This window comes from Talpa europaea, assembly GCF_964194135.1.
Source record: "Talpa europaea genome assembly, chromosome: 13".
NCBI classification, from domain to species: domain Eukaryota; kingdom Metazoa; phylum Chordata; class Mammalia; order Eulipotyphla; family Talpidae; genus Talpa; species Talpa europaea.
Window position 1 is genome coordinate 8085522 of NC_140080.1, and position 22465 is coordinate 8107986.

Genomic DNA, 22465 nt, shown 5'->3' on the forward strand with positions numbered 1-22465 from the left:
GTTAAAGGCAACAAAGCATTCAGCGGGGCACCCCCCCCCCCCCGTGAGCTGGGGTCACACCGGGAAACTGAAGGGTTTTGTTTTTTTTGTTTTTTTTTGCCCTTTTTTTTTTGTTAAATGAACAAAAACAGATGAACAGCAAAGAGTTTTTAAAAATGTACATTTCTCTTACAAACTGTCATTTGGAGAACGAGAACTCTGGAGTCTGTCGAATCTTGGCATGAACAGAGAAACGTGCCGAACAGGTTGTCCTTGGACCTTTCTGTCTGACCGCCCCTCTCGCGTGCCAACAGTGACGTGGGCTAGCAGGGAACACCCCCCGGCTGAGTGTAAACAATGGACAGGAAGGAACACATGACAAGATGATGGATCACGGGTGCATTACGTGGACGACCTTCACTGCTTCATGCACTCGGTAACATGCATGAAGAGGAGGAGCGATCGACCGGGGGACCAGCCAGGCGCCCGGAGGACACAGGATGCAGAAGAAGCACTGTGGGGGCTTAGCTGGAAGGAGAAAGGGGGGCAGGAGAAACACGTTACATTAGTTGACACAATACCCTCCCCGCGTTGCCCGAGATGTGCCTGGGCTACACGCTACAAAGGCAGCTCGACGGCTAGATTGAAAAGAGCACCTGGAGATCTCAGCTCGGGTGCTCAGAAAACACACACCCCATCGTGTTCACTGGATCTAGCAGGGAGACAGGACACCGGCATCGGTCAGCTGTCAACTTGTCCGCACAGAGTTAAGAAATAGAGACCCAGGTTTTCATGCCAGTGGTACGACGAAATTCACATTCGAAGCCTTCCTGTTTGCTAGGCAAGTGAGCTAGTGGTTGTTATCACTGGGCTGACGTGGCTAAGGGCATCTTTAGTGTTTTGCATTATTCTTAGACTCCTTGGGGAAGGACCCCGAGCAGTCACTCTGACAAGGACTGTCGCTGCCAAATGGATTGACCGTCTTGATGGTCTACACCAGTGGCTCAGCGAGGCATGGCCAATGAATTTAAAAATTAACCTTAGCCAAGCAAGGAGCGGGAGTGGCAACCTGCTGGAAAACCGTAAGACTCCAAAGCATCCCAGAGCTTGATCTAAATTAAATTAGGTCCGGAGACTTGGGCGTTGTCTGCCTGGATCCAGGCAGGAGAGGCGGTCTGGTCTGTAGCTCCACCCGCCTGGTGTGGATGGACGCTTCTCGGCACTTACTGACTTCAGCTAATGGCCACACTCCACGGTGGGGTCAGACTGACACTCCAGAGCTCATGCAAAAAAATGCTAATGACTTTTCAAAGCCCTTTAATGTCTCATCGCCTCCAAGGCAAGAGAAAATGCCCTCACAGGGGAGCACACAGCCAGCAGCCTTCCAGCGGGCGGCGGCCCCACAGCTGGCCACAGAGCAGGGTGTTACTTACAAGACCCACATGTCAGTGGTTTTCAGGCCTTAGATGTTTTGCCACAAAGAGGTGCTTCCTGAGAAGTTTTCTTTCCCATTTGGAATACAGGAAGGCCTATTAAGAGAAGCCCCATTTAAGCCCCCTGGCATAAAATGAAGTTGTCTTAAATAGGCTGTATCCCATAAACGCTCAGGGAACTGGAGAAAAACCTAACCCTCTAGGACTGCAGTGTCAGTGGAATCCCCCCGTATTCCCTGGTGACGTGTGCTGGACCTCTTGGGGGTAAAAAACACAACTCCTCAGCTCTTGTTTCGGGATGAATTTCAATTTTGGGGTTCTTGTTAACAGCCACATCTCACAAATTCAGCAGGGAGAGACCACTAGTGAGGCTTTAGAGAAGGCCTTTGAAAACCACCGTGGGACACGGCGAGGTGCAAGAATGCTGATGCCCAGTGACTTGATTGGCTCTTTGCATAAACGTGATGCCCCAGAAGGCTGACAAGTGCTCGCGGTGAGGATTAGGGCTGAAATCTCCACAGGGTCAAATCTCTACCACTCTCCTCGTTCTCAGCCCAGCTCGCAGTACAGACGGAACCTTGTTCCTCTCCCCTCCCGCCTGGCCGGCCTCCGGAGAGCTACACGCCTTGCCCTGAGCCTGCCCCTCCTCCAGATGTCCCTTGAACCGGGATTAGCCTTCTGCTGCTCTTTCTCTGCTGTCTCCAAACTACTCATCAAAGGCCTTGCCAGAGCTCCCTCTGCACAGGCAGCACACCAGTGGACCGGTGGGCCCAGCACTTTGGCCTCCAGCCACCCCCGCCCCCTTTTGGCCAAAGCTAGGGCTACTATCCCTCCTTCCAGGCAGGGCTGATGTCTTTCATGTCTGACCTGGCGCGACTGAAGCACCTGGCGATGCGCAGTAAGAGTGTCCCTGTTACGATGGGAGAGCTAGCGGGGGGCCGTGGCCGTGGAGAAGCTGATCCCCTTTAACTACTGCATTTGATAAATTTCTCCCTTCGGATCTGCCCCTGCGCCCCTCGCGGGGGTTTGACGTCGCCTGCCCTCGGAGAAATCAGCTTGCTAAGGCGCCCCCTCCTTGCTCCCTAAAGCCGCCCTGCGGCATTTCAGCACAGGCGGCGGGGTGGCTCCGGAGCCTTGGGGACTTCTCTTGGGCACCCACCCGCCGGTGACCAGGAGCATTAAGTGGCATCAGCATGCTAACCACACCAGGGAAGGACCTGTGCCCACTGGGGGTGGCTGACAAAGCCGGGGGCAGCCTGGAAATGCTTACTTGATGGGGACGGTGGGGGACCCCGAGCGATGAAAATGGACATTCTGCCACTTCCCGTCCCGGCGGTGCCACACGCGCGTCTCCTCCGACTGCATGGTCTTGGGCAACCCGCTGCCGTCCATGTACTGCGTGAGCCTGATGTAGGCGATGCAGGCGGCGTCCTCGCCCACCAGGTGCACGTGCGGGTTCAGGATGATCGTGTGGATGGGTTTGTTGCTTTTGGACAAGGCTGAAAAGGACAACACGATCAGCAGATCAGCAAGATTCAGCGCCGGTCACCCGCCCGCCTACTGGTGATGTGCACGCCGAGCGCCGGGCGCCGTGCACGGTGTAGAGGAAGAGCAGGAAAAGTAGGTGTGTTTTTCTCGTAGGCCTTTTGCGGACCATTTGTGCGCCACTCTGGAAACTTAGACTGGGGGCGGGGGACTGGCATGGTGGCTGTCTCTGTGTATGCATCATGGGAGACGGTTCCAAGCAGACATGCAGAGGCCTGGCCAGGGACACAGGCACTTCCTGTGTTTCCACGGGGGCCGCTGCCAGGATATCCTGTGGCCACGATCAGCTTTGTTAGCTGGCGAAGTGCACAGGGCGAGGCTCTCTGCACAAGGGCTGGCCACAGCATGGAGCCTTCCCACATCGGTGACTCAGGCACTGAGTCTGTTCCACAGGAGCCCACTTGGGCATCCAGTGAGATCAAGGCTTGGTGTTGCCCATACAGCCGGGTCTGGTCCTCGAGCACTTGACTTTGAGGCAGGCTCCTGCCTTTGTGGTTTTGAGAGTAGTTAGTCTTTCCCATCGCTCAGCAATCGAAAATTATAATGTTCAGTGAGGATTATTGATTGGTGATGTGGCTAGGAACTCACAAAACAGGTTGCTGCCCTGCTGGTTACCCTAACCCATGTTCTATCCAGAGACAGAAGTCTCTTGAAATTACTCAGTGCTACAGTCAGGTGAAAAAATACCCAAGGACATGGATACCATGTCCTTGGAAAGGAACGAGTAGAGTGGCATGCTGAAGTAGGTGAATTACATTAACCGAGTATTTATTTTGCTGGAGATTAAGATGGGATGAGTTGAAAGAGTATTTATGTATTTTGAAAAATACTGACTTTCGTAAAAAAAAAAAAAAAAGTTAAGTGAATACACCCCCTAAATCTCAGTGATAATATGCTATAAACTGCAAAATGATTTACCACGTTGAGTTCAAGTTTTCATATTTCAGTACTTATCAAAATAGACAGTTGACAGGAACAGCTGCTGGTGGAGGGCTAGAACCACCGACCCCGAGGGCCTTTGCTACGGCCGAGGTACTACATCATTCTCTCAGTTCACTTGCTTGCAAATGCCTCATGTATATGTGAAATTCAAAAAACATATCCGAACCTAAAAGCCCGGGCCAAAGCAGACATGCTCACGAATGCTCACGATGAGGTGAGCTTGATCGTGTGGTGATGGCCGTGGGTCTTCTTTAACACGTGCACCCTGTGGACACTGACAGCACCTAGCCTGCCTCTCGCTGTTAAGGAATGGAAAGGGACGCCTGGGGTTTCTTGTCTACACTTTTCCTGATGACCTCAAGGATTTCTGCAAGTTGTTTTTTTCTGTTATTTTCTCTACAATGTTGCTCTTTGAACAAACCACTAAGATTCTTGTGATCTGCACTGAATGATTTATGTGATTACTCATCTTCATGTATCTATCACTTTAAAAATGAGCACTAAATATGCTTGAAAACACTCCTCCAGTGGAATATTCTGGCATGCTGTAATTTTTATTTTCTCCTATCTAAACAGTGTTTTATGAAAATTGGAAGAACTCAGCGTGGCAAAGCATTTTGTAGTTCACAGCATATAATTACAGGGATTTAGGAGGTGTATTCAATTAACATATTTTTTTAACCAAAGGCAGTATCTTTCAAAATACATACAACTTATAATAAGTCTGTCATATATATTTTTTAAATTTCAAGTACTAGAACTATTTATAAAACACGAGGAATATTTAAATATATAAAATACTGGAGGGCAGTTGAAATTCTCATTGCGGAAAAGAATCTACAAATTTGAAATAAAGTCAAAGGGAATTTGGGAAAAAAACATGTTACTAAATTAAAAATATACCATTTTCAAAGTAGAATCGATGAAAGTCCATTCCTTCCACTAAATTGCCCAAGGCTTCAGGTTCAAAGGCAGTAAGGCCTGGGTCACAGATTTTTCTGTAGGAAGAAAATAATGAAAATAATGAGTTAACGTACTTTCTTGTTTCCTTGTCTTCATTCTTATTGCTCAGACAGTGAATCAATGTCTTAAAAAAAAATAGTAAAAATATAAAACTTGCACCACAGACTTGGAAAAATGGTTTGAGGAGCAGTGTCAAGATAGGATTTTGCAGAAAACTTTGAGGGTAAGATAACTTAACCAGTCCCGGCTAGGTGACAATCTTATGGATGTTATTTTAGAAATCTCCTTTTTAAACACTTCTAATTTTTTTTTTTCCCAATGTGAATTTTCCAGACTTTCCTGGTTTCCTAACTGAAATTTATTTTCCGAAAGTTCTCCCAGACACACTCAAGTTCTGTGAAACTACCTTTGGTTCTGAAATTGTTTTTGGGATCTTCTCCAACACCTTTATATTCCTGTCAAATGCATCAGGAAGCATTTCAAGGCAGGTGCCCTATCCTGTACCTTGCGTGTCCACATGGTGTGATTAAGCTGTTTTTCAGGTTTATGTAACTTTACAAAACTTAGAAGAGGTTTAAATGTACAGATTAGTTTTCTTTAAAATTAATTTTCTTTCATTTAACAAAGAGACACACCATATGATGTGGTGTGGATTTTCTTTGGAAAAATTTATTTCAGACAGAACTGTTTTGTACCTACACTGTAGCAGATATGTTTTGGAACAACATTTAACACTAGATATAGAGGGCCTCCCAGGTGGCCCAGGGGGTTGAGCACAGCGCTGTGAAGCTGTCCGCAGCCTCTGCAGCATGGGTTTGATTCCAGGCCGGCCAGGGAGATACCCACATGGCGCGGCAGACCTCTCCTGTCTCACCCGCTGCTCCCCTCAGCAGTGTCTTCAGTCCATCTGCATGTTCTGCTCCCTGCTCGGTCTCTGGCGAATTCTCTCACCCTCCCACACCTCTGGTCTGTACCCCAGTTCTTGTATAAATAAATAAATATTTAAAAAAACAATAATTATTCTATAATAAATAAATGCTAATAAAAAAAACACTAGAAATAGAAACAAAGTGCTTGAAGTCCAGGCCACAAATACATGGGACAGAAAAGATTTAAGATAACATAGAATTTGAGTTGGGTTTTTAGGAATGAGTAGGAGTTTTACAGGAGTCGGGGGAGGCAGCAGGCAGGGGAAGGCAGGGAGTATGAATGGCACAGGAGTGTGAAACATGGTATGTTGGGGAAAGATGGTTACTTGTTGGCTGTGGTACACAGCAGGTCAGGTCACTGGGTAGGGTTGTAAGTCCCGTGGAAAAATAGAGGGGTAAATACGAGCTCGACCTCAAGCTGATGGCAATCAGGGGAGTCTTCTCAGAGAAGGTGACATAAAATCTGGATTTGAAGAGTTAGCAGATTAAAAAAAAGAGTACAATGGTAGGATTTGGGTTTATGTGACTCAGGACAATACAGTGAATGGGGTGACATCAGATTTAATATGGAAACTCCCCATTTGGAGGCAAAACATCTTAACTGCTCAACCAAAACACAAGCCTCACAAGGCTAACTTAGCATGGTCCTTCAAAGTACTGATCAGTGTCGGGCCTGGAATGGATGTCTTTTTAAGAACACCTTTAAAGTAGAAAATAGTTTGAAAAATACAAAGTGCCAGTGGGTGGTTCTTTGTGTGAAGAAGGTCATAGCAGCAGGGGTGGGTCCAGACAAGGCAGGGCTTTAACTTTGCCTCAGACTTCATAATGAACAGGCGTTTTCAAGCTCACAGACACGTATATGTAACCTCATCCTAAGCAAACCGGGAACAACAGTGTTCCTATAGTAACAGGGATTTATTCTGCCAGGGGCTATTACAGCCTCTATAAATAGGACTTTTGGTTGTCAAGATCGGTGAAGTGAAAATTTTGACTACCTATCTGCACTGAAATCATCCGAGAATCACTGTGCTATGCTGATCTTTTTTTTTTTTAAGATATATTTATTTTGCATACAAGAGCTGGGGTGCAGGCCAGAGGTGTGGGGGTGAGAGGATTCACCAGAGACAGAGTGGGGAGCAGAACAGGCAGACTGACTGAAATACACTGCTGAGGGGAGCAGCGGGCATGACAGGAGAGGTCTGCTGCACCGTGTGGGTAGCTCCCTGGCTAGGGATGGAACTCGGTTCCAACTCATGCTGCAGTGGCTGCCAAAAGCTTCATAGTGCTGGGACTTCCCGCATTGCACCACCAGAGATGCCCTATGATGGATCTTTTTACCGTGCTATAGAGAGGACATACATTTGAATACCCAGTAATGTGTCTTTTTGCTCCCGCTCTATGTGTGTCTGCCTATGTATGGACATATCTGTGTCCTATAAAAAATGAGATTCACGAGGCTGTGCATGCACACGCTGCGGCTGACAGAGCTTTACCTTCACATCCTACTCCCAATAAGCTCCCAAATGGAAGGGCCTATTGGATAATTCCTGCCCCTGAGTGTACAAAACCAGGCCCGATGGACAAAGGAATTAGTGAACACCCTGACCCCAAGGGATTGATTGAACATACTCTCCTTTAAACTCTCCTATAATTAATATAGGAAGTACCCACTTCTGTCTGCTTACCATTCCCACAAAGCATATTTTTACTCTCCCACAGGGAAATGTTACTACAGGAGGACCTCCTTTTTTGAAAGGGGATTTTTTTAGGGTGACAGTGGTTTCAACAGGCCGTGACTCAGACACCGAGGCTCCCATTCCTTCAGGCACACATCACCACACCCTCCGCAGCCTTCACCGCACTGCATGGTGCTCCCTCCCCCTTCTCTGCTCGATCCTCAGGCTTCCCTTTGGTAACCTCAGTTTTACCATCAGCTCTCGAGGATTTGTTACTGGTTGGGTTATTCTCTGAAGCTTACTTTGTTTTCCACCTATGACTTAAACCATCCAGGATGTGTCTTTCTCTTCTGGTCTGCTGCACCCCGCATATCCTCCTTGCAGTTCCATCCATGTTGTTGCAGATGGCAAGCGTTCGGTGTCTTTTTTTGGTTGCGTGGTGTTCCACTGCGTATATGCCCTGTCATCCTCATCTACTCATCTGGCCTTGGGCACTTAGGTTGTCTCCACGCTTGGTTACGGTGATGCAGTGAACGCGGGAGTGCATTCATCCCTTCACATTAGTGTGTTGGCAAACTTTGATTAGAACACCAGGGAGTCAGACTGGTGGGTCCTACGGTAGATCTACTGTCACATTCTGAGAAACCTCCATCCTGTTTTCCTCAGGCGCTGGACCAGTTTACATTCTAACCAATGGCGCAGGTGGTCTGGGACAGTGGTTTCCTTTCTATAGCCTATGATCCAGTAGCTCACAGACTTTACACTTGATCTTAGCCAAAAGGCCGAGAAGCGATAGCTCACAGACTTTAAACTGAGCATTAGAATCATCAGAACCCTTTGTTTACATTATCCGAAGAAAAGCACAAAGGCAGAGGCAAAGATAAAGTGGTTCTGGGTTGGCTGAAGAGGAAGAAGCTGCCTGGCCCACGGCACCTCTATTCTTATTTCCTGTCCCAGCACCTTTGCAGAAATGCAAGGAAAAGCCTCCTTTATTCATAGATTTGTATTTTATTGAGGCAACACTGATGCATGGAGGTATGATTCATCATGTATGATTCAAAGGCACAGGAGTCACTGCAGGTCCCTGGGTCCCTTCCCACTTGGCTCCCCACTCTCCTGGTAGCCTCAGTTTTACATTCATGTCTAGGGTTTGATTTGGTTTAGTTTAATTGACCTTTTGTTTCATTTCTCTGTTTTATATATGACCGAAATCATCTGGTGTCTCTCTCTGGATCATTTTGCTTAGCATTCTCTCTCTCAGTCCCATCCATGTTGTTAGAAATGGCAAGATTTCATTTTTTCCTGCTGTGTAGTATTCTACAGTGCACATGCCCACCACCGCTTCTTAACCCACTCATCTCTCCTCGGGCCCTTAAGTAGCTTCTATAACTTGGCAATTATAACAAGTGCTGGAAGGAACACATGAGTGCAGGTATTCCCTTAAATTAGTGTGCCTGCATTTGTGGGATAGACACCTGGGGGAGGGATTGCTACATCATGTGGTAGATCTATTTTAATATTCTGAGGAACCTCCATGCTGTTTTCCACAGGGCCTGGAGCAGTGGACATTTTATTTTTTATTTATTTATTTTTTAAAATAAATTTTATTTTTATATTCCCCATACAATTGCAACCCTCTTATTTTGACCCCAGTCCCTCACCTCCCCACCCCCTACCCCCCATAGTGTGCCTCTGGTTCATAGTTGTTTGTTGATTTTGATTTTCACTTTCTTATAGTTATTCTTTTTCCAGGTCTCTTATTTAAGTTTTCTAGATTCCTGCTACGAGTGAGACCATCCGGTATTTTTCTTTTTCTTTCTGGCTTATTTCACTGCGCATGATCCCTTCCAGCGCCATCCATGTTGCTGCAAATGGCATGTGTTTATCTTTTTTGAATGCTGAGTAATATTCCATGGTATATATGGACCACATCTTCTGGATCCAGTCATCTATTTTGGGGCATTTGGGTTGTTTCCAAAGCTTAGCTATTGTAAACAGTGCTGCTATAAACATAGGGGTGCAGGTGTTCTTTGGAATGGATGTTTCTGTGTCCTTTGGGTAAATACCTAGGAGTGGAATTGCTGGATCATATGGAAGCTCTATGTTTAGTAGGTCCAGAAATCTCCACACAGCTGTGAGCAGTGGACATTTTAGCCAACTGTACAAAGGTTCCTTTTTCTCCATGCCATGGCCAAGGGAGTATGTTTAGCTTCATGTGCTTTGCTGTTCTCATCGGGAATGCCTTCTCTCAGTTAGAAGTGGTTATGCTTTTGTGTGCTGACAAGGGCCTAACCCAGCCTCCTATCGGAAGTCTTGTCTTCTCTCACTGAACCTCAGTTACATTTATTTCTCTCCTGAAGATACTGAGGTCATTTGTATCTTGAAACAAAGCTATGTTGACAAATGAAACCTGGGGTTAAATGTACATGAGTTCAGGCATTGGAAGAATGCATTCATGTGGAAAATATGTGGGCTGCGGGCTTGGAAGTTTGCCAGCCGTGCCTATACTCACGTGTACGCCTCGAAGTCCCCGTTGTTGATCGCTTCGATCAGCTGCTCAGTGACTTTGATAATCTCTTGCTTCCGCGCTAAAGGCAAAGATAAAGAGTTTGGTGAAAATACAAGACAGAAGCCATATAAAATATTACTGTAATTATGCTGCTCTTCCCCTTAAATGTAGCATTAGTTTTCCCCATTGCCCGAGAGTAGAATGTTCCTAGGAAATCTTCCATAGCTAAAATGGCATAAAGCGAAGAAGCAAGTACTAGTGATTCAAATGGGAAATATTTGTTGGGTTTTTTTTTTTTAGATTTTATTTATTTCTGTGTAGAAATGGGGTACAGGCTAGAGGTGCAGGGGGTGAGAGGATTTCACCAGACACAGAGTGGGGAACAGAACAGGCAGACTGACTAAAATACACTGCTGAGGGGAGCAGCGGGCGAGACAGGAGAGGTCTGCTGTGCCATATATGTTTGCTCCCTGGGTGGGGGTCATACTCAGGCTGGAGACATGCTAGAACTGAGACTAAACCCCTAGGCCACCAGGGAAGCCCTCAAATGGGCAATTTTTGAATTTCGTCGGTATTTAAAAAACTACGATTATTTTCTATTTTCAAATTTACTGCTTTTATCACTATGATGGAGTTGTGAATATTTTTTCTCTTAACCATCCACGAATGCATTATTAAAAACAATCTTGAAGTCATCCCTCTACTGACACATCTCCCTTCAGAGTATACATGATGTCTTAAGACATAACTTTATATTTTTAGTTGCATGTTATTACTGTTCAGCTCACCCAGCTCTACAAAAGAGGGTGCCAACATGTAATTGGCCATCATAGTTAGATAAATGACTTTTAGTGAACTCTGTAAGCTGGAAAAGCCACATCAGATTCAGTGCTGGCGGCTGATAATTAGAAGGACTCTAATTGGTCTGGCAATGCTATTGCATTAGCTTAAACAGGGAAGTTTTGAGTTCCTACACCAACTTCACAGGGCAGGCAGCAAGGATGTTATTTGTCATAGGAAGAGCTGAAGTCTGGTTTTGTACTTTATTGATTAATGACTAGTTTGCATTTTTAATGAATCTGATCTTCATGAAGCAGAGTTCAGCGACAAACTTAAATATGTAAATTCATTTTCAAACTCCAACTACCCCAGGTTATGACCACCCTTACTTAAAACAGGACCACGTGACACTTCACTGAGCCCTTGACACCGGCTTATAAAATAAAATTTATCCATAAAAGGATCGTCACCTTGCCAAGGCTAATAAAATGATTTGAAAGATCATCCATATATATTTTTTTTTAATAAGGGGTTTCTTTGCTCTCTACGACATCTGAAGCGATCCTTGCTCTTGTTCATTGGACGAATGTCTGTGCTGCAGGCCCCCTCCAGACAGGCTGCAGAGAAGGCGGTGGTCGTGGAGAGTCGTTCTGTCAGAGGCGCTGCCCGGGGCACACTTCAGCTTAATGTAGTCAGGCAGGCAGTGATTCATCTGCCTGTGGTCTCGGCAGTATGAACATTTGGCGAAACATGACAGCTGACCCGATCTGGGACAGAAGGGACCCTGGGGAGGAGGCGCTTAAAAGGTGAGCGGACAGAGAGGTGACTTCCAGAACTCCCTCCTGACCACGGGCCTCCTCGGAAATGAATAGATGCTTTAGTTGCTGTCTAGCGGATGGGAAGACACACATTTGAGAAGCTGTCCTTTTTTTTTTAGAAATAATTGAAAAAAAAAGGTGAACCTCAGAGCGCTGCCTTTCACCGGGCCTCGCCAGGCAGAGACCAAGACCTGGTTCACAGTGCAAGACAGGCAGGCCCGCCTGGCATAGCTGCTCATTTGCGCTCCCTCAGGAGAGAGCACCTGACAGCCTGGCTGTCTCTCTGCACCACTGGGCCACCCTCAGCAGCCACAACTGGATTAGCTTTTGTCCTGCACAGTCAAGGCTCAACTCTGAGTTCAGGGCGCGCTGGCTGTGGGAGGGAAGCAGCCCGCAGCCTCTGCGGCAGCATTGGGAAAGCCACATGACTGCTTTGGCCCAGGAGGGGCTGGGGCTCAGGAATCTGGAGAGCCTGCACTCCCTGGGGCAAAGGAGCGAGTGAGGCCAGGGCAGGCAGCACAGGACAGCTGCCTTGAGGGAAAACAGAAGGCTGGAGATGAATCACTTGCATATTGCAGCCGGCTGTGGTTGGCTCGGTTGCCACAGCGACTTAGAGGAAGAGCAGGAGGTTGGCGCTAGGTAGCTCGTCCCTCAGCAGTGAGGAGAAGGGACGGTCATGCCAGCTCGATGTCTGGATGCCCATGTTGTGTGGGGAGCAGCCTCTGCTGGCCCCTTCCCTCTTGGAGACCAAGTCCTGGGCAGCCCAGAAGTCCTCCTGGGAAGGGTGTGTGACCTGCCCCGCTGCGCCCGGGGGGAGGGAGCAGTGTACTGGCTAGGCATTCCCTGAATGCCAGAAGCTTCTTCCATCCCATAGAGAGCCCTTTCATCATTAGCAACTTACTACCCAGCTTATTCATAGAATTGGGGTGTTCAAGGTAATACTCAAGGGCCCAAAGTAGTTTCTGGGGATCTCCAGGTTCCTGGGGGGACAGCAGGAAAAAAATCCTGAGGGCAGGATGCCAGGAATTCTCAGGGCAGCTACTTCCCATGCAATTATGCCAAAGACCTGGAATATCAGCCAGTGCAAATTCATACTTTTTGGCTCTTTTGTTGTTCTAAAGAGGCCCGGAAGAATGAGGTGAGTGTGAATGGTCCCCTGAGAACTGACAGTCACCGGGTGGGAAGGCACTGGGTGGCTGTCAGTGCTCCTCAAGCGCTGTCAGGGCTCCAGGTCTGCAGACACCTCCTCCTGGAAACAGGTGGGGCCCTGAAGTGCAGGCCCTCCCCGCATCAGGAAATAGCTCGCTCTCCCTGCTGTTCTGGACAGGATTGTCTGGTCACACGTTCTCACTGGCCGTTCCCTTTCTCACCTGGACATCTCAAGGTTTCCACACCTTTTCAACGCGCAGCCTGAATCGTCTTCTCACCACACACTGTGCCCCATGGCCCTGTCAAGACCCTGCTTGACATGGCCGTGTGGATACCGGCGATTCCCAAGTCGTTACCTCCTTTCCAGACCTTTACTTCCGATGTGTGTGCCCCAAGCCCATTTAGGAATCTGTACTTCGGCCCCTCAAATGCACCTTGAACCAGACACACCCTCAGCTTTCTGAACCTCTTTCACCACCAGCCTCTCTGCTCTTGTAGTGTCTCCATCCTTGAACGGCCGCCCCATCCATCCCCTTGTCCAGGCAGAGAGTAACCCGAGCAGCACCTTGAAATCCCTCTTCCCACCCCTGCTGTCCAGTCTTTCAAGTTCTACCTATTTCTCCTTTTAAATGTCTGACACATCAGCCCAGGTCCTTCCTACCTCTCTGTCCACGCGGTCCTTTCTTGTCCAAAAGAAATACCGCAAGAGTAGAGGGCTCACAGTGAGGACCAGGCCCATCTCCCCGGGCCCCGTCGAGACCTCTTTTGTGACCCCCTCCCCCACAACACCTTCTCTCAGCAGTTCCAGATGGCCCTGCTCCTCCACTGCCAGCCCTTCCACACAGGCTGTCTCCTCCCCTGGAGCAACTGTCCCACTTTTGCTGCTGCTTCTTGTATCAGCTCTCAGCTCAACTATTATTTCTTAGGCTTCCCTGATGCTCATTTTTAGGAAAAATTCCTGTGTTCACATATATTCTACACCTGTTATTTAAAAGAACTAAGGAGTCTTGTATTTACAGATCTTTGGATGTGTTTGGTTAGTTTCCCTACTACTTAGCTCCACGGGGCCCAGCACCTCCCCTCTGCAGCCTGTACATGTGCACGACATGTGGGAAACACTCAGTAAACAGCCGAATGACGGGTGGGGCCAGGACAAGAGAGATGCTCTCTGACTCCCCACCCGGTGGCTTTTCCAAGAATCATTTTTCGGTGCTGACTGGACAACCTTTAAAAACCATGCAGCCATTTATAATGTAAATATACAGCAGCGGGCTTTCTTCCTGTCCCACTTTGTCTCCATCTTCCAAGTCCCTTCTCTTCCCGACCGCCTCATGGTGCCAATGGAGTCTCAAGATTCCAGCTCCAGCTTATTCTCAACTCCACTCTCTCCTCTCTGCCCATGTCGTCACCCCAGAGTCACAGTGTCTCCCCTCAGCAGTTTGCTCTTTCTCAGGGTCCAGCCTCGGCTTTTCAGGCCTGCCCTTGGCCATCAGACTCGTTCCCCTGGCTCTGAACCCAGGCTGGCAGGGCCCGGATCCTGTCGCGGCTCTGGATGTGTGTGGGCTCTGCCTTCTTGCCAGCCGCCTTCCACGCATCCCCGGCTGTCCTGTATTTCAGACCTGCGATGCCAACACTGACCTCAAATATCTCCTTTGCATTTGTTTCTCTTGCATTCGTGGGCTTGAAGGGAGGCCCCACGAGCTCTTCCAGCCCCAGGTAGGGCCCCGGAGCTCCTCCTTGCCTGAAGGTCTGCCCACAGCCAGTCACCAGTTCCCCTCTGTCCTGTGCGTCTCCCACCCTTCTCCAGCAGAGCCATGGCACTGCCCCCAGTGAGGTCCGGCGGCTCCTGGGTCTCCACACGGCTCCCGCCTTCACTGTACCGGGCGGAGCTGGCCGCGCTCCGGGTCACACGATCAGCGCCTTCGCTCTGCCTCGGCACCGAAGTCAATCGTAACTCTCTTCTTGAAAGGTCTTCCTACCCTCTCCCTCTAGCTTCATCTCCAGACACCCTCCACCCGTCCCCCCACCCCACCCCGGCTCTTGGACAATCCTTTCTGCAACCACAGCGAGGAGCTTAAACCTCGCCAGCCCGCGGTGGTTCTTCAGGACCTCTTCCTTCTCCTGCACGGCCCCTCCTGCCGGGAATCTCCTCAGTCCTCAGCTGCAGTGTCTCCTCCTGGGTGCAGCCTTTCCCGAGTGCTCCAGACGCGGTGTCCGCCGTGATGGCGGCCCTCCATGTGGTGTTCTCTCAGGAGAGAGGTGTCTGCCCAGGATGGGGCCCTTTTCTCTCTCCAGCTCTCTTTTGCTCTTCACAAAGCAAATGTCTGCAGATGCGGGCCCCTGTGCACCATGCGCGGACAGGCACAGCGTGTGCAAGGCGCAAAAGATCGTGTCTGATGGTGTCCGAGTGAGGTGCACTCGCAGAGAGGACACCGACGGCCCCGCACATGTCAGTCCGCAGAATCAGCACTTCACGTGCAGCCAGGGCACCTCAGAGGCGGGAATGATCCCCGAGTGTCCAGTAGAACAAGCTGGGTGGGCCTCGGCAGTGTGAGAAGCTCACGTTCCAAGAGAGCTGAGTGCACAGAAAGACCCTAGTTGTCGGGGCATTTCATCTGGGCTGCTGATCCCCCTGGAGTCGGCCGGCATGCGGGGTGGGGAAGCGGGTGGACAGCACCGCCCGTGCCAAGGGAGCGTCGCTGCGGTCAATGTTAGCGGAGTGTCACATCCCGAAATCTCGTAGTGGACTGTGCGTGGAAGCTTTTTCTTTCTTCATTGATCAAAAAGTGTGCAATTGACAAGCTAGGCCCTTCTGGGGTCCACATTCACAGCTCGGCAATTCTTGTCTCCCCGTGTCAGCACTTAGTTCCAGTTAATGCGGCTCCTGCTGCATTTCCCGGAAGTTTCCGGTAGCGGCTGCCGCAGACTTGACAGACAGGGAGGCCAGGAGACTTGCTGGAGTCACCCAGCAGATGCAGAAGTCAGGCCAGCCTGCGCCTTCATTTGGCCGTGGTGCCGATCTGCTGTGCAGTTCCCTGGTCCACCCTGCTTTCCAGCCCACGGCGCCCGTGCAATGTTCTGAAACCGTAAACTGAAACGAACCACCTCGACATCTTTGAACTCACTCTGGCAAGGTGACTGACTCCTTAATTACTGGGCCAGGGCTGTCATTAATCATTATACCGGTTTCACAAAACTAGGTGCCCCGTGGCTTTATTGTCTGTTTCCATGCTGCCCTTAACAGAAATAGCCGTTGGGCCTAGACTTAGGCAAACACACCAATTAGGATCATTTTCCTGCTCTTGGTACTTTCATCGCAAAAGGTGCCCATCAACTCAGTTATGTTTGGGATTTAATGTGTAATTAACAGCTTGCTACTAAGGGACTTTATTTCACTAGTTGAAGTTTAGTTAACATTTGGGAGAAATAATTGCCATGATTTTGGCTTTAAGAAGCAAAGGCATGGCCGATTCTTGAGCTGACTGCTTTAATAGCCTATAGTAACTTCATTCAAACAGAAGACCTGTTGAAAAGTCGTTGTAAAGCTCACTTACCTAGAAGTCACCTGTTCACTAACATCAGCTACCCACCCCCCTTTTGAATGGCAGATGTCATCAAGATTAAAAAAAATAAATAAAAAAAGCATTCAAGCCACCCCAGTACTTTGCTCTCTAAAAACAGCTAGTAATTTTCCGAGCGTGAAACGTTAACTGAGGAAGAACTAGCTTGACAAGAAACGATTAAGAAGGATGTAAGGACAAAAGCTGTTGGGGGTTGGGATTATTTAGTATAACTGAAAACAGGCTTATGTAGGATTTTCTTGGGTTACAAAATACACTCTTTTCCTTTCTGAAATGATTCTGGATTGGAAGATAAAATATACGATTTTTACAAATTTAAGGGAGATGTGAGATATTATGATGGTTTTCCTAAAAAATGACGGAGTGTAACGAAACTGTAAATGTCAAATAGAAACCTTGGCAGACGGGCGGATTCTGGCCCGGCGCAGGTACGGGGTGGGGGGGGGTGCTTTTCCGGCACCCCAGCTGCCCGGGGAAGCTGCACACAGCACCGCCGTGAGCACCGTCGGGCATTTTAAGGACTAAGATGCTGCATGAATCACATAGGTGTGGCGCCACTTCAGTTAAGGGCCGATGACATGGAAAGAAGATTTTTAAAATCAGGTCAAAGAGTCATCTCCACTGCTTGGCTCGAAAATGAAAAGCGCCACCTCTCGGCACGCGCGTCCATTGAGCTGCATGAGAAGGGAGAGACTTAAGCACCCTCCGGGGCACCTCTCTGTGGATACACCAGTGATGGTCAAATTTACATCCTCTACAGAAAAAAATCAAACTTGGAAAGAAAATAAGGAAACTTGGCAAATAGTGAGACTCAAGCATTTTAAATGCCGGGCACGTTCTCTGTGGCCTTTTCCCTGCTGCCACGGAGGAAATCCAGCTCTCCCTCAATCTTGGCGCTGTAATGATGCCAATTAGTGCTTCCAATCAACTTCCCGTCACCCTGGCCATAGATGGGCATGTATTTTTCGGGTCAAAAGTAAGTGTCACGATGTCACTGCTCTGTCTCTGAGTCTGAATGTCCAGCAGCGTAAAATATTGAGAAAGATCAAAATTGTATGCAGTCACCACAATAAGGCCCCCCCCAATGTTTCTACCACTGCTGTTTAGCCTGTAGTTGGCTTCTTTTAGATAACTTACTTCATTCCTTTATGAAGAGCATAAAATTTGAGTTTAGTAAAAAATAGAATTCAATAGTCGACATATTCTTGGGTGAGCTTATAAATACACTGTCGTAAATAATTTAATGGGTAGATTTGTCAGTGTTCCCCGGGATCAAAAAGGCTGAAGAGCATGTCCTCTAGGCTACAAAAAACATGTCTTTGCCAGTTTTGCGAAAAGAGAAAAGCCAAAAACCTATCAAAATTAACTGTAAATGTGCATGGCTTTGTTTTGGGGGAAGAACTAGGCCCGAGTAGTAAGGATGTGTGAAAATGGTCACATGGGTCCACAGGGAGTGTCACCTGAGATTGCTGAAGGGCTTTCCCCCTGCTCTCCGGGGTCACAGCAGCTCTTTGTCACATTTCAGCATTTTTCACACCAATGAGAACTGCACTGAGGTGAAATGAAGTTGTTTTATTACCTACCACTGGGAAGACATTTTAACCCTAACACAGTCGTGTCACTGTGTGGGCAAGTGTTAAATATTTCTGCCATTAGGGCCCACACCCCTTGCCTAGACCACCAGGCTCCCACAGCAGACCCCAGGACCACCCCGAATGTGAGTGGCGCCGCCTGTCAATTCTAATCGCACACGCTCTCATCAGCCTCAGCTTCAGCAACTGCTTCGGCTTTTACTATAAAGTCTGTCACTTTCCAAGCTACACTTTCCAAGCTACACTTTCCGGTCCATGAATTGCAAAGACAGGTCAGGTTCAGTGAAATGGGAGGAGACGCCCATTCGCAGAACATCCTGGAGTCCAGTCTCAGTCATAGGTCATTTGAAAGTGCTGGAGCATCTATGATCCGCTGTGGATTATGTGTCATTATATAAATATTATTTATTATATAAAATTATAAGTGTTACATTTATATTTATATTATATATCATATAATATATGGACCTATTTTATTATATTATTTAATATTAAATAAGAAATATTATTATATATATTAGGGAACTAGTGACAGTTTACAGGATACATAACTCGGAAACAGAGCAGGCCCCCTTTTTTGTGACTTCTATTTCTGCATCTTTGTGACCCGCTGCTCATTATCTGAGGTCGAGGCTCCAAAGGAAAAGCTGGCATCCAGTCAGGTGTTTTGAGAGCGTGTTCACACACCTTTGATGACAGTATACCATTAGGCTCAGTGTTATTCTCTGCATCACACTTTGTCATAGGCATGTGTGTATAGGAGAAGCCACAGAATCTGTACAAGTCACTTTTGTGTGAGGTTGTAGGCATCCACTGGGCGTCTCGGAACATACCCATGTAGATAAAAAGGGACAACTGCGTGCTTATTCTTTTGGAAAATTCGCGGGAAATGATAACCTCTGTGGCTAAGTCCTTTCTCTGATCTGTGTGGTATTGAGGGGCACTGATGACCACAGTGTCCACTGCTGTAATGAAAAGGCTCAGCTGTCGTCAGTGTGGGTCAGCGTCTGATGATTGGTCACACTTGCAAGACTGACTTAGGTTTGGAGGAAAGTTACTTCCATACCTCACTCTGGTAGACACACACACACACACACACACACACAGAGTGAAGTCCTTTAACTCTTGAAATGTCTCCGTGCATAACAGTCACTTTTTACTAAAGTGCTATATTACCCACTTCAGTTCTGGGATGTTCTCATCTCAACTCAGCTTACACACTTAATTGAACTGTACTTGTTGGAATATCTTGGTTAAATTTTACAGGCCTGGTAGTTACTCTTTTTGTGAACCATCTACTTCAGACCTAGCGATATAATATTCTCCTATATTATTATTAAAAACTGACTTGACTTGTTGGCTGTAAGCGATGAACCAATTATTTCTCTTATGTCAACTGAGGTCCAAACAGTAGGAACAATTCTCCATAGAGAGTAATTGAGATAATAGGGAGATGACATCTTGGAAGTTCCATGGAACAGGGGGTGAGCCACAGGAGGGCCCATGAAGATTATGTGGGGCCGTGCATAGGCAGATCACACACCACACCACAGAGGCGGAGTGAGGTGTAACTTGAAAAAAAAATTAATGAGGAAATTACTTTTTCTCATTTGAAAACAGACTGGTCGTGGGCTTTTTTGCCTGTCCAACCTTTTCCTAACACCCAACATTCTTTAACACATGTCATCAGTATTTGCTGCCCACACTGTAGACAGTCACTTGCAGTGCTGTCATTAAGCAGCAGGAACACACAAGTCTCACACTTAAAATTTAACACCTGTCAAGATAGTGTTTTTTGAGGAACAATGGGTCATCACAGTCCTGAAGACTGACATTTATGGTTTTTGAGACATTTTCCTTGAGGAGTATTTAATTTTACACTGATAGGCTCTTTGTAAAGTATGTATTTCACATTTGTGGAGAAAAACTTGAGAGAATCAAGACAGTCCCCGTTTTTCCAAGTGCTTGGAACCAACCAGGGGAAAAGATCCACCTAAACGAGGAGACTGAGTCATGACTAGAAATGGCATATTTAACTGGAAACAAGACAGGTCTCTGACACAGGACAAAATATGTCTTGAGGTAGAAACCTCCTAATTCATTAATGTATTGAATACCTACGTGATGATACCATGCAGGCAAAAAGCAGTGAGATAAAATGGAAGATGGGAGAGGGACTCTGAATCAGGTCTCCTTCACTGTGGTCTAGCAACAATCCCTTAGCTCTCCTTGATGTCAACCTCTGCATCGTGAAAGGAAGAAACCACTGTTTGTCTCATCCAGAGCTATCGTCATCAGAAGAGCTAAGAGCAACCGAAGTGCATTCCTTCTACGGCATCTGGAAGGCAGCATGCCACACCTGGAGCTCTGAGACCACAGGGAGCAGAACAGTGTTCAACAATGAAATGAGATCATCTCGTGTTAGAGACACACCGCTTGACAACTACCTTAACCAAAAGGAAAAAATGAGTTTTTTTTTTTTTTAATATCTTAGAACGCAAAAACAGAAACATTAGCATAGGGAAGGCAATAACAGATCAGAGAAAAAAAAAATGACCAAGGGAAAAAAAGAACTGGTTTACTGAAAATAGAAACTGGGAAAAAACAAAACTGACCAAATCTTAGTTAGATTGGGGCCTCCCTGGTGGTGCAAGCAGTTGAGCGCAGCATTGTGAAGCTGTCCGCAGCCTCTGCAGTGCTGATTCGATCCTGGCCAGCCAGGGAGATACCCACATGGTGTGGCAGACCTCTCCTGTCGCGCCCGCTGCTCCCCTCAGCAGTGCATTTCAGTCAGTCTGCCTGTTCTGCTCCCTGCTCTGTTCTCTGGTGAATCCTCTCACCCTCCTGCGCATCTGGCCTGTACCCTGGTTCTTGTATAAATAAATAAATCTTTAAAATAGAAAAAGAGAAGCCCCCAAATCAGCAATTAGAGAGGAGACACTATACATGACACTAGGAATACAAAGGATCCTAAGACACTGATATAAACAATTATATAGCAACAAACTGGGTAATCTGGAAGAAACTGACAAATTCCTAGAAAGAAATAACCTACCAAGACTGACTCCTGAACAAATGGAAAATCTGAATATACCGAGGCTAGAAAGGAGACAAAGAAAATTCCAAGACGAGGTGACTTCACTCTAATGGATTCTTCCAAATATTTAAAGAGGAATTAACACCTCTAACAAAAAATCATGAGAGGCAACACTTCCAAACTCATTTTCTGAGGTTAGCGCTGCACCCGTACCAAAGCCAGAAAGGACATGAGAAGGGAAGAAAGTTGCAGGTCACTACACCTGATGAACAGGGATGGAAAATTTCTCCACAAAATCCCCGCTTCAACAGAACGTATATTTATTTAACGGCAGCACCAACTCAGGAGACTCATTATCTAACATGGACTGTGACGTGGGACTAAGAAGAGGGAGCATGGGGCCCTCCCCCCAATCACAGCAGCAGCGTCGCCAGGAGCATTTCCAGCAGAGCTTCACAGAGAGAAGACAAGGAAGGAAACAGGGAGAAAAGCAAACCCGCACAGGAAGCGCCAAGGAAGAAACGACAGCACCAGACTAGAGGTCAAAGAGCGAAGCTCAAAGAATACCTAATAAAGGTGCTTTTTGTAGTGGAGAACTTGGTAAAGCACGTTTTAAACACTTTCTAAGAAAACTCGATCCATCTTGCAACACGTGGTCCCTCACTGCGTGTCTCAACCGCAAAGGGGACTGTGTGAGAATGTTGCACCTCCAGGGAGGTCAACCAGCTGCTGCAAACTTTAGAGTAATAAGCCACATTGTTATTGCATATTTGAGTTGCCAGAGACCGAGACCATGCTATGAAACTGGGCTTGATCCTTGGGTCAGCGGGGAGACAGCTACCGTGGAGCTGCGCCACTGTCAGAAGAGGCGGCCTGCCACGGGCCCTTGGTCTCTGCACGTTTTTGTCCCATGTGCACTTCCCAGGGCCTTTTCTCAGGGCTGTTTAAGCGGCAGCTGGGAACATCCCCCCACTGTGGTGCAAATCCACGGAGTGTGCAGCGCAATCACCTCGGGCCCCCTGCCACTGCCACGCTCACTCACACGCAAACACCTCGGAGGGGGCAGCAGGTAGGGGAGGCCTGCTACGCCCTATGAGGTTAGCTCCCTGCCCGGGGATCGAACTCAGGCCGTGGTGGTGATAGCGCTGAAGCTTAACCCCTAGGGCACCCGGGAAGCCGCAAAAATGCAGCGTCAGGATTACCTCTTCAGGAGCTGGAGAGAGAACCTGATGGGAATACGGCTCACCGGGGCCTAAAGAGCCTCTCCAGGGCCGGATGCACCGAATCAGCCAAATTCACTAAGGAAGCCTCTCACTGTTTACTTCTAACTTTCGGGTTATAAATCACAAACGGGTGCATCTCACTTTTAATGACTCCATGTAGGCTTAGCTTGGAAAATACAAGTGCTAGTCCCACCAATTCCTTTTGAACGAATCTGAGATGCCACTTTAAAACACTGTCACTTTTGTGAACTGAAGATTCATGCTCCTCTCTGTGTACCTGCGAAGCGTGCAGAGAGCAAAGCGAGGATG

The 22465-nt window shown here is 47.6% G+C and overlaps 1 protein-coding gene across 19 annotated transcripts in view; it reads right to left on the reverse strand.

Annotated features, from left to right (window-relative positions):
* Nucleotides 1-1441: 1441 nt before the first annotated feature.
* Nucleotides 1442-22465, reverse strand: part of CAMK2D (calcium/calmodulin dependent protein kinase II delta) — a gene marked incomplete at both ends in the record, with an annotated part of 257338 nt that continues 236314 nt past the window's right edge. For 13 of the 19 annotated variants that reach the window (XM_084251889.1, XM_084251885.1, XM_084251883.1 and 10 more), the window contains 4 exons: nt 1442-1508; nt 2683-2911; nt 4803-4897; nt 9980-10055. In XM_084251889.1, the coding sequence (XP_084108015.1) occupies nt 1442-1508; nt 2683-2911; nt 4803-4897; nt 9980-10055 (467 nt within the window). Of the gene's footprint in view, nt 1509-2678; nt 2912-4802; nt 4898-9979; nt 10056-22465 lie in introns of those variants that run through there. The other 6 variants (XM_084251882.1, XM_084251881.1, XM_084251873.1 and 3 more) reach the window with 1 other exon arrangement.